Source organism: Alligator sinensis, unplaced genomic scaffold (assembly GCF_000455745.1).
Source record: "Alligator sinensis unplaced genomic scaffold, ASM45574v1 scaffold117_1, whole genome shotgun sequence".
NCBI classification, from domain to species: domain Eukaryota; kingdom Metazoa; phylum Chordata; order Crocodylia; family Alligatoridae; genus Alligator; species Alligator sinensis.
In genome coordinates, this window is record NW_005841855.1 from 5,124,599 (window position 1) to 5,137,369 (window position 12,771).

A 12,771-nucleotide genomic window follows, 5' to 3' on the forward strand; every position below is an offset into this window, starting at 1 on the left:
TTTCCCAGGTCCTCCTTTTTGCCTTTTTTTAAAGAGAGGCACTACATTGGCCCTTCTCAAGTCCTCTGGTACCTGGCTTATCTCCCATAACTTCATGAAGATCATTGCGAAGGATTCTGAGATCTCTTCCACCAATACCTTGGGATGAAGTTTATCTGGCCTTGCTGACTTGAATTCATTCAGACTCAACAAAATCTCCCTGACAATCTCTTTTGTTATCTCCTCCTTCAGTTTGCCTCTTCCTTACCTAGATAATCCTTATTAGGTGTCTGGCTGAAGTTTAATTAAGTTTGTGAAGACTGAAGCAAAATAGCTATTAAGTAGCTCTGCCTTCTTTGCAACTTCAGTTAGAAGTTCCCCTACCTTCTTAACAGAGGACCCACAGCTTCCTTGCTCCTTTTCTGGCCAACATACTTATAGAACCTCTTCTTGTTGTCCTTAAGACCCTTTGCCAGGTGCAGCTCATTCTTTATCTTTACCTTCCTGATTTTGTTCCTGCAGGTGCTTGATATTTGCTGGTGCATGTCCTTCATGATCTGTTCATTCTTCCACTGCCTATATGCTTCCCTTTTGCATTTGAGGCATCCTAGAAGCAGCCTGGGCAGCCGCATTGGTCTCTTGCCATTCTTCATGGGTTTCCATCATGTCAGGACAGTTTCTTGTTGGGCTTCCAATACTGTACCACTTAGAAGCTCCCAGCCCTCCTGAACATCTTTATCCTTCAATCTGTCCACCCATAACACCATGTCTATTAACTCCTGAATCAAATGAAATCCACATTTTTTTTAAATCTAGCATCCTGATGTTGCTGACCTCAATGCTTTCCCTGTCCCAGGATCTGGAATTCTATTGTATTATGATCACTTCCTCCCAAGTTACCCATCACCTCAACCAATTCATCCCTGTTAGTCAGGACAAGATTTAAGATAGATGATTCCCTAATTGTATCCTTCACCTCTGGAACAGAAAGTTGTCCTCCACATAAGTTAGGAACTGGCTTGAATAAAAACATGAATATTTTAAAATAATATTTCTATAATTTATTGTTAGATTTAGTTTAGTAAATTGAAAAAGAAAGCAAACATTCACTGAAGTAGTGTTATAATCTTGTGACGAGGGCCTAGTACCTTTATGTGACTATAGTTACATCATCCTCAGCTTTGAGGCACTGCAAACCACATGTGTGCACTCATCTGGATGCGCTCCAAGTGTCCAGGAGTTTTGTATGGCCAATGGGCTTCAGCTCCTCCTGCACAGTCATGGAGCTGAAGTACATTGGGTGGCTGCATGGCCAAACAGGCTGGCTATTTGTGTTATGACCTCAGAGACAGGGGATATGCCTACCCTGCTGGGTTCCAAAAGTTCACTAGCAGCTTTATTCTTGTGCAATTTGAGTTTGGCAAAACAGGCATATCCTACTGTCCAGCTTTACTTTTACTGGTTTTCCCTGGAGCAGACCCTTTCACAAATCAGCCACGCTTGACTTTCAAGATACCTTGAAAGTCAAGGTACAGCTGCATACAGCTACAGTTGCATACAGAGATATAGATATACATATACACCAATGAATGCATAAAATAAGAATGTGTGGATATGACTTGGTTCCTGTTTCATTGTTTCTTACATTTTAGGAACTGAATTATGAACACTTGTCAACTCGCCCACTGAGTATTGCTGTTAGAAACGTAAACGCATTCCACAGTTCTGTAGCTGCTTCTTACCAACAAACTGGAATTCCCTGTGTTATCGAGGTGCAAAATGTGATTGAGGGACCAAGATTTTATCCATCAGCAATGACCTGTCCTGTATCAGGAAGCATGTCAGCTAATCAGGTTTTGGGAATATATTCAGCCACAGATGAGGACACTGGACAAATTGCCACAAACGTCAGGTAAGGCTGTCTTTACTTTTTTGGGGCCTCTCTCTAGTAATCATCCTGAATACTGGTGAGAGAATTTGAGAACTCAGTGCAAAAGGGCTAAAACAGAAGCCTCTCCTCCAAACCATGGAACTAGTTAACACAGTTGCTGCAGCATCTCCCGTGTTGCTTGCGTAATGTGTTGCTACTAGGCCTGTACGAGTCGGCAGCGATCTGATCCAGCTTCGGATCCAGCCGCTTCAGATGGCCGCAATCCGATCCGGAGCTCCAGACCAGGTTTCTGCCTTGATCCAGCTGAAGTGGCTCCAGAGCTTCAGAGCCACCTTGGAGATCTGGCCATAGGGTATAATGGGGAATCAATTAACTATCTATAACTTTGTTGTTTGTGTCCAGTTTGGATGAAACTTGCAGGAATGGTAGCTTGTGCTGAGTGCATGAAACTGCCAAGTTTCAAGAAGATTAGTGCAGGGGTTTGGGGGGAAACTGTACCCCAAATTCTTGAAAGCCAAACTCATGTTACGGCTGGGTGTTACAACACAGGGGGGTCAAAACCGCAGGGGTGGTAGCTCTTACTGAGGCCACAAAGCCTGCCAAGTTTCAAGGACATCAGTGCAGGGGCTTGGGGGAAACTGCACCTCAAGCTGCAGGCAAGCAAAACTTGTGCCTTGGATGACACTGCGTGTGCTAAGGCACAGCAGGGTGACAGTTGCAGGGATGGTGGCCCCTGCTGTGATGCCTGCCAGCTGCCGAAAAGATTGGTGCAGGGGGGTTCTGGGGCCCTGCACCCCTAGCTGCCGACAGACAAAACTGGTGCCAAGACTGTGTCCATCTTGGAGCAGTTGTCTGTATTGCTTCTTTCCTCTCCTTAGCCTGGTTTTGTAGGTGCTAATTGATGCTCGTTAAGTCGTTATGTAGTAGCTAGGTCCTGTGTATTGAACTGGTCCCTGAGTGAATCGTGATTGATTGATTGATTGGTAACTGGTAACACAGTAGCTTAGCAGCCAGGGCTGCAGCAGTGTCCGCACCCCAACACAGACAGAGTCAGTCCCACAGCACCCATGGCGCGAGTTTTGCTTGTCTGCAGCTTGAGGGGCAGTTCCCCCCAAACCCCTGCACCGATCTTCTTGAAATTTGGCAGACTTTGTGACCTCAGCAAGAGCTACCACCCCTGCAGTTTTGACCCCCCCTGTGTCGTAACACAGACATGACAGGAGTTTTGCTTTCAACAATTTGGGGTACAGTTGCCCCAAAACCCCTACACCAATCTCTGTGAAACTTGACAGGCTTCGTGGCCTCAGTAAGAACTACCACTCCAGTTTTCACACCAGTTTTCACTGTGCTGTGTTGTAACGCCTAAACGTGACAGGAGTTTTGCTTTCAAGAATTTGGGGTGCTGTTCCCCCCAAACTCCTGCACCGATCTTCTTGAAACATGGAAAGATTTATCCTCTCTGCAGAGTCTACCACTCCTGAAAATTTCATCCAAATCAGACAAAAAACAACAAAGTTATAGATATTTCATTGTTTCCCCATTATACCCTATGGCCGGATCTCTGAGGCAGCTCCAAAGCGCTTCAGGAAGCCAAACGAGGCCAGTGCTTCGCCTTGGATGTGCTGCTTCGGACCCTGAAGCATCCAAAGCTTCTCCAGATCCAAAGCTCTGTCCGAAGCCTCGCACAGCCCTAGCTGCTACTACTGCTGTTGCTCTTTTGATGGTAGCAAGGACCCAGCTATTTAGACTGTTCGTGTTTACTTGTGATTTAATAAACTACCCCCAAACTGTTATCAGTCTCATGTGCATGAGAAGGGAAATAGTTTCCAGTAGTTTATAACTCAGTTACACCAGAATGGAATTTCATTGGTCAAGGTTTCTTTTCTCTAGGGACCTTTCACATTTGAAATGAACATAAACAATGTATTTGTTAAATCTGGTAAAATAACACCAACAAAGCAACGTGTTTTATAATGGGGAGTGTTAAGTAACCTATGTATGAAGTTATAGCCACCTCAAATTGTAATAAAAAAACATAGCTCTAAATCTATTCTGACTTAAAACAATAGCTATTTTATAACTGATTAAAGTATGCATTATTGGTTCCTTAATGCATGTGTATCTTTATAGATAAATGTACACTTGCATGATAGGAACAGACAGAGTTTGGAAACTTTCTGTTATGCAGGCAACAATATGTGAAGCCAAACATCTGTATGATATTGTGTCATACAACTATGGTCTGGTTCAATGGATATCAGTCGTACTTACCAGTATTAGTAAGGGTTCTCAGGGACAGGCCTGCTTTTAGTATTACATCATATAACGTTAGCAGTAGTCTAGATTTGGAGCAAATAGAGCCAAATCCTTCTATCCTTAGATTGTATTCATGAAATGCTTTTGATGCCAATGGGGTTTTTGCCTGAATAAAGACTCCAAACTCTGGCATTTAATGTCCCAAGTACTCTACCATCCTATCTGATATGTGCCTAATTTGCTTAGTTAAAACTTTCTTTAAAAATGTTTTTCATAGATTCATAGATGTTAGGGTCGGAAGGGACCTCTATAGATCATCGAGTCCGACCCCCTGCATAAGCAGGAAAGAGTCACTCTAACTGTGAAGAAGTTCTTCCTAATGTCCAATCTAAATCTGCTCTCTGCTAGCTTGTGGCCATTATTTCTTGTAACCCCTGGGGGCGCCTTGGTGAATAAATACTCACCAATTCCCTTCTGTGCCCCCGTGATGAACTTATAGGCAGCCACAAGGTCGCCTCTCAACCTTCTCTTGCGGAGGCTAAAAAGGTCCAGGTTCTCTAGTCTCTCCTCGTAGGACTTGGTCTGAAGGCCCTTAACCATACGAGTGGCCCTTCTCTGAACCCTCTCCAGGTTATCCGCATCCCTCTTGAAGTGCGGCGCCCAGAATTGCACACAGTACTCCAACTGTGGTCTGACCAGCGCCCGATAGAGGGGAAGTATCACCTCCTTGGACCTATTCGTCGTGCATCTGCTGATGCACGATAAAGTGCCATTGGCTTTTTTGATGGCTTCGTCACACTGCTGACTCATGTTCATCTTGGAGTCCACTAGGACTCCAAGATCCCTTTCCACTTCCGTGCCACCCAGCAAGTCATTCCCTAGGCTGTAGGTGTGCTGGACATTTTTCCTCCCTAGGTGCAGCACTTTGCATTTCTCCTTGTTGAACTGCATTCTGTTGTTTTCTGCCCACTTGTCCAACCTGTCCAGATCTGCTTGCAGCTGTTCCCTTCCCTCCGGTGTGTCCACATCTCCCCATAGCTTTGTGAGCTAACATATGGTTATTTATATGCCTTTGTAAAGTTGGACCCTGTGCATAGTAGCTGCATGGGTATCTAGTTGGTGTGTTGACTCAGTCTAAAACATGCTGTTATTCATGCAGCGTAGATGAGACATAAATCACTGCCAGTCCCAATGTTTTGCTGTTTGCTTACATTTTAGCCAACAATTATTTGCATATAGGTTAAGAGCATAAACATCTTAAGTGCAGAGCATTTTTCAGTTCATCAGTCTACTTTGCCATGTAGTTCTAACTGCCTAACAATTGATGCCAGAAATGATGGAGGGGAAGCTGATCTCAAAGAGCTGCTATTTAGAACCTAAAACTGATGAGGGCTAGTTAATATCATGGTGGCTATTTCCTTTCATTTTCAAGACTCCTAATAGTAGCTACGAAACAGACTAGTTACTATTAGATCCCATGCTTCTGAATGTAACTGGTGGGAGCAAGAGTGGGAGTGCTCTTCCAACTAGCATAGTGTTAGCATTTATAGCCATTGTCACGTTGAGCCCTTTGCACATTATATTTATATCATAGCAAGCATTACTGACCCTAGAAATTTTCTGAGCAGTCACAAATTAATGCTTACTATGATCTAAATATAACATATCTGGGAAGTGAACACCTCTGGAAGCTGCCAGGGATGACTCCAGTGGGCTGGGAGTGACAAACAGCACCCCAGGGAAGCCAGTTCAAAGTTCCAGCATGCTGTGGAAACTGGGACCAACAAATAGCTGATTGTTAGTTCCAGTCCCCTGCTGCACTGGATCTGGTAAGGACCACTCATATTATCTCCGTGGAGCATCTGGATGTTAGCAAAACACATATTACTTGCCATGATCTGGAGATAATCCTTGCCCAAAAAGGCCTAATTTTACTATGCTACAGTAACACTTAGCATGTGTTTTCCTGCTTGAATGTACAGATTTCACATTTTAAATGCAGTTAACACATCCTAAATGTAATGTGTGACAAGGCTCTTAGGAAGCTAGGAAACAGGACAGGAGCCAGGAAAAAAAAATGGAAGCAATCAGAAGCTGGGGAAGCACAGCATTACAAGTTGTTCCATAATGAGCTATCAGAGTCCTTTAAAAATGCTGGGCTTATATTCTGAGGCCTGTCATTCTTCAGCCAACCAGGTACTCAGGCCTAGTTGGACCCAGTCAGGCAAGCCTTGAGCTTGAGCAAATCCTTACAGCTAAAATTGGCTAGTTTAGCTTCTGATAGTAGTCTGAACTATTCAAAGTTTTTAAAGTAAGAGGAGCTAGATAATTTGGGGGTGCTAGTATCACAGCATTGATAGTGCTATTTATTGAAATAACACTGATTGTTTATATTAAGTTTGGACAAGTACTTGCCCTGGGTGAATATATAGGCTTTCCTCAGCCCAGTAGCTGCATATGAAAAAGAGTCCACTGAATATAAAAGCACCTCAAAATGACAAGTATTATTAAAAACATAACAAATTATGTAATGTTAAAGTTTGGCAGGAATTCCAGAGAAAGAGCATATGGGTTCTGTTGTTCAGATTTAAATTGTTGCTGGATCCTCTGAATGGCTGAATATCCTAACTATATTTGATAAAGGATAGACAGTATGTAGATTATGATGCTGTGTATTTTTAAGGTCCGATGAATGTTATCATGTCACTGTTAGGATACTTTTTTGTATTTCTGTGTTTATCCTACATGTTAAATTTTACTATAGATTAAACTGAGGATGAAAATTTTTCATAAAAACCAAGTTGGGGATATATCATTATGTGTTTCTCCAGTAAAGCTTGTAAAATTATGCTAATATATACAAGCTGAGTATCTGGCTCTGTATTTAACATAATTCTGAAAATGTCTGTAAATTGTAAACAGGTATACCATGGCATATGATCCAGCAACTGTATGTCAGATCGACTCATACAGTGGTAAAATCACTGTGAGGAAATCAATTAATCAGCAGTCAACTTTTTTTACCAAGGGGGAATACAGAGCAGAAGTTCTGGCTATTACTACAGGTAAGAAAATGGAGGGGGGTTAGAATTTCATTTGGTTCAAGCAACTTCCCACTCCAGTATTTGAGTACTCATAATGTATCATGCTAAACACGCTTTCTGAACAAAACATGTAAGATATAACTGTTATTCCATGGGAAAAAACGTGATTTTTTTTTTTTTACTTAAAATTTAAAATCCAAAATGTTTTGGCTGAAGAATAAAATATTTCTGCCCAAAATAGGAGGTGCATTTCATTCCTCCAGTCACCATTCTCTTTGGGTGGGATCCACAGCTGAACTAACTGTCCACAATATATTGCAGTCTTCCCCTCCTGAGAAGAAGAAGCTGTATATCTTCAAGTCAGCCACTGTTATAAAGCTGTGGTGGAAGCCATAGCTGGTGGGGTGGGTCCCAAATGATTGGGAAAAGAGACACAGGAAGCAAATAATGTTCCTAAAGCATTACAATTCTTATTATGAGTAAAAAAATTGAGATTTAACTTGAAATATTTTAATGAAAATGATAAATGTTTGGTGAGCAGATATTTTTCATGAAAAAATTTTATTCAGTTGAAAAACTAGCTTTTCCCCCTATCAGGAGTTAGTACTTGGACCTAGGGCTATCCAGGCCAGTGCTGACAATCAGCCAGTTGTTGGTATCAGCCCCAGACAGCCCTGGATCCAATTCCAAACCTGGGTCTGTCTAGGGATGGGGCCGACAGTCAGGTCCCAGGAAGCCTCCTAAGGCTTACCATTGTCTGGAACATACATAGAGCCTTGCCCTGTAGCCCTACAGCAAACCTGCAAGGTTCCAGCCAGCCAATGTCCTGCTGCCAGCAATTAGCAATTGTCAGCATCAGGAGCAAGGTAGACCCCCACCAGGTTCCAAACCAGGGTCTGCCCAGGTCTGGATGCTGACAATTAACTAATTGCCAGAATCGACAAGATGAAGCATGCTACATGTCAATTTATGGTGCCATATAAACCAGCCACAATAATGTTTCACATTTTTTGTTGAGTATCTTTGTGTCTGGTTTGCTATTCTCCCCCCATGTTTCTCTGTCCCCTTTCCCCTCTTGTCTTTTATACTTTAATTTTTCTCTCATTCTTACACTCTGCTTTCTGAACGTCCTTTTTCACAGCACAGATAAAGTGAAGTTGAGTTCATGGAAGTTTGTGTTCTCTATATATATTTTATTTAGTTAGCATATAAAGATGAATCTCTACCTTTCCTTTTTCCATTTTAAGGCACCACACATTCAGTGAATATGTGCCACTGTTACTATTTATGGAACAATTCAGAAGTTAATTATGCCATAACTGTAATGTGTGCCAGGGGCCAGAGAATCAAAGGAAGGGGACCAAGTGTCATTCTCAAAGAATAGTTTGCCCCTACATCTAAATGTGTTTTTTTTCTTTATTTTTGAAGCTGCTTCTACAGGTGTGTTTTACTGGTATAGTATGCCATTATAGCTTCACTGGAAAAGGATTCCTAGCAGCCCCCTGGAAATAACTTTAATTGTAGAAGTAGTGCATATACAGAGTTGTTTATGAGATCAGCCCCTTATAGTAAATATGGTGTGTGTGTATGCATGTATATGTATATGTGTGTGCATGTGTATACACACACGTGTGTGTGTGTATACATATTACCTGTAGGAAAGAAAGGACATCATAAACATTTATTTAGTTTTAAAATAAATGGTTTCATAATGAAGAGAGAAAAGGTAAAAACAACATCTTCTTTGTACTGCTTCTAAAATGACAAACAAGCCTACTTTTTCAAAATAGGCTGAAGCTTTCCAGATTTAGGTTGATTCTTGAATTATAGAATTTAGAAAAAGCATTGATTTTGCTGCATTTTAGACTTCAGCATAAATAATTAATAAAAATATGTATAGCTTGGTGCTGATATCCTAAATATTATAACAACCTAAATATTATAACAGAGATTCTTTATTGTTACAGGTGCTCCTGTAAGAACTGCCACTGGTACCATTGTGCTTAGAGTTCAAGATTTCAGTAGTGACTGTCCAACTCTTAATACTGAAGTGAGGGATATGTGTATGGACACACCATCAATCGTTATCACAGCACAAGAGCAAGATGGTTCCCCATATACCTTTAGCATAGATGGTCAGCCTCACACAGTATGGAGTATCAGATCCATAAATGGTAAGGAAAGTTATTTTTTTATAATTAATTGTCACATAAATAAAATTTTTCCTTCATGCTAGGAGACAAGGGGAATACTTTATCTTTCCTTTTTTGTGATAACATTAAGTTATTAACTTATACCTACTTTGTCATTTACTACAAGTTCTGAATTCTTTCCTCAAATATTACTGATAAGCCAATAATTCTGCATTTTGCTTTTTACACTGAATTTTCACTTCTTAGGTATAGCACTTTGCACTTGTCTGTATTGACTTCCATCATGTTGATTTTTGGATCCGCTCTACAATATATAAGATCATTATGAAGTTTGATACTGTCCTCCAAAGTACTGCAAACCTTCCCAGCTTATTGTCATCTCCAAATTTTATAAGTGTACTCTCTCTTCTGTTGCCCAAGCTGAAATGAAATTTAGAGTAGAATCAGCCTTGGGACAGACTCCTGTGGGTCACCACATGGAACATTTACCCGGTTTGACAGAAAACCATTGATAAGTATTATATGGATAGGTATAGAAATTACACATAAACAGATATAAGTGATCAAAAATTAGTCTAAACACATAACAGAACAGAAGTTCAGTGTATGTAGACTGGTTTAAAAATGGCAGAACCCAATCAAGATAGACCTGGATGGATTCATAGATTCATAGATGTTAGGGTCAGAAGGGACCTCAATAGATCATCAAGTCCGACCCCCTGCATAGGCAGGAAAGAGTGCTGGGTCTAGATGACCCCAGCTAGATGGTTATCCAACCTCCTCTTGAAGACCCCCAGGGTAGGGGAGAGCACCACCTCCCTTGGGAGCCCGTTCCAGACCCTGGCCACTCTAACTGTGAAGAAGTTCTTCCTAATGTCCAATCTAAATCTGCTCTCTTCTAGCTTGTCTCTCCTCGTACGGCTTGGTCTGCAGGCCCTTAACCATATGACTGGCCCTTCTCTGGACCCACTCCAGGTTATCCGCATCCCTCTTGAATTGCGGCGCCCAGAATTGCACGCAGTACTCCAACTGCGGTCTGACCAGCGCCCGATAGAGGGGAAGTATCACCTCCTTGGACCTATTCGTCATGCATCTGCTGATGCATGATAAAGTGCCATTGGCTTTTCTGATGGCTTCATCACACTGCCGACTCATGTTCATCTTAGAGTCCACTAGGACTCCAAGATCCCTTTCCACTTCCGTGCCACCCAGCAGGTCATTCCCTAGGCTGTAGGTGTGCTGGATATTTTTCCTCCCTAGGTGCAGCACTTTGCATTTCTCCTTGTTGAACTGCATTCTGTTGTTTTCTGCCCATTTGTCTAACCTGTCCAGATCTGCTTGTAGCTGTTCCCTGCCCTCCGGTGTGTCCAAATGTAGTATGAGATTTAATTGGTTTGGTTAGATCAGTCTATCGAACTTCTGTCCCAGATTCCCTCCTGACTCAAGTTAGGTCACAGTCTGCCAGCACCCCAGGGTGCTTTTCAGGCCCCCCACTACCCCCCCCCATGAAGGGTGGGTGGGTTAGCCTCAGCTTGTGCTCATCTGCTCTGGCCAAGTGCCAGGCCAGCCCTATCCTGGGCTGTCACAGACACAGCCAGATAAGCCCCTGTCCATATCTCAGTGTCCTGCCTGTGCCTGTCAGCCAGGACATGCAACAGAGGTGCAGAGTGCAGGTGCAGAGTGGAGACCCCCAAACCCAGTCAAGACAGCTGGGAGGGGTGCATGATGGGGGCTTCCCCCCTCCCCTGCTGACTGAGCCACCCCCTGGGGAACGAAGTTTTGCTGGGCTGATCAATGAGTTGGGGGGAAGCTGGGTCTGGGTGCCCTCTTCCTGGGTCCCTCTACCTGGTTGGGTCTGGGGGGCCTAATTCTACTTCATAAAGAGGAAAGAAAAAGACCTGGTGCCTGTTTTCCTGCTAAGACAATCACCTCCACACTGGGACACACATGAAGGGGTTGGCACGAAGGCAAGGGTCTCGCACACAGAGTATAAACTGAAGCAGGGCCTGCCCCTGTCCCTTAATCTTTCCCTTCCCTTCCCTATGGATTTCCCACAACCAGGAGCAGAGGAGTTGGGGCCCCTTCCCCCACACACCAAGCCGTGCCTGTGCCCACTCCCACCCCTGTGCTGTATACTGCAAGAGGCAAGGCTCGCATCTAGCTGCTGCTGAGGAAGATCAAAGGTGGGAGGGAAGTAAGAGGGGGCCCGATCCACACCCTGGCCATGGAGGGAGGAGGTATGGACTCCTTGCTGCCAGACAGGCTGCTGTCTCTTTGAGGAGGGGGATGCATGGTGCACAGGTGGTGGCTACCTGATGTCCCAGGACTGGGGCCGCTTCCCTTCTCGCAGTGCATTGGCTGGTGAACTTGGGCCCCACGCAGCTGCCTCATGTGCTGCTTGACTGGGGCAGCCCTGGGATGGTTGCAGAGCTGCAGGGCAGGTAGGTGCAGGCTGACCCAGGTGCAGCCAGAGCCAAGGCAACTCTGTTCTGCCAGCAGCATTGATGCAGCCTATGACCAGCCTGCAGCTGGCTCCTCCTAGAGAACCTGCCTCTGCTCCTTCTCCCGGCAACATCAAGCTTGTCCCAGCAGCTGGCCTAGCTGCTGCAGCACCCAGCATGTGAGCTGAAAGAGGAGGCTGCAGTCAGGCATCTTCAGCACCCGGTAACTCTGCGGATGTGTGCCAGCCATTTCCCCAGTGGCTGGAAGGGGGCTGGGGGAGAGATTCTGTGCTGGCTCCCCCTCTCCCTGCAACTGACAGCCAGGGGTTCGCAGGGGTGTGCCAGGCATCCAACCAGGGGTGACCTGCCAATTGGCTGCATTTAGCTGCCCTTGCACAGTCTCTGGCACGCTGGGAGGCATGTGAGATCACCCCTAGCCTGCTCACCTTGGCCAGTGTAGGCATCTGCATTTCTCCCTCCCCCACTCCCAAAGGGAGCACATCTGTTTTGGTCACTCCTGATCCATTCTATGCAGCAGAGAGAAACCCAGGAAGTTTTGATTGATTTTGCCTTTGACTTTGTTGAATATCTGTACCTGGTCTATGAGTACTTTTATTTTTAACCAGTTATGCACCTCTTCCCTCTCCCAATGGATATTTCAGCAGATCATATTTTTCTAGTTTATTTACAAAAATCTCATATGCGCGTTTCAGTGTTCAAGATCAGAAACATTTGTTGTTTCTTCCTTATCCATTAGACTTAACAAATCTTTTTGACAAGTTCATATTGGCTCTCTCTAATCACTATATTTTTCAATATGTAATTATAACAAATTGATTAAATATTTGTTTTAGTGTCTTGTTAGGAACTGAAGTCAGACTAACTAGTCTATAACTCCCGCAGTCCTCCTTTCTCTCTCTTTTTTACAGATAGTTTTCGGTTTGTCAGGCCCTGTTGACTTAATGCAACTGTGCTATTTAAATGTTCTTTAACTTTATTCTTTCCCT

At 43.7% G+C, this 12,771-nt stretch overlaps 1 protein-coding gene across 1 annotated transcript in view; it reads left to right on the forward strand.

Moving 5' to 3' along the window:
- LOC102367915 (desmoglein-1-like) overlaps positions 1-12,771 on the forward strand; it is a 42,131-nt gene that overhangs the window by 18,157 nt on the left and 11,203 nt on the right. Inside the window, 3 exon segments of the mRNA XM_025214214.1 lie at positions 1,632-1,891; positions 7,049-7,191; positions 9,138-9,344. Of these exon segments, the coding sequence (XP_025069999.1) occupies positions 1,632-1,891; positions 7,049-7,191; positions 9,138-9,344 (610 nt within the window).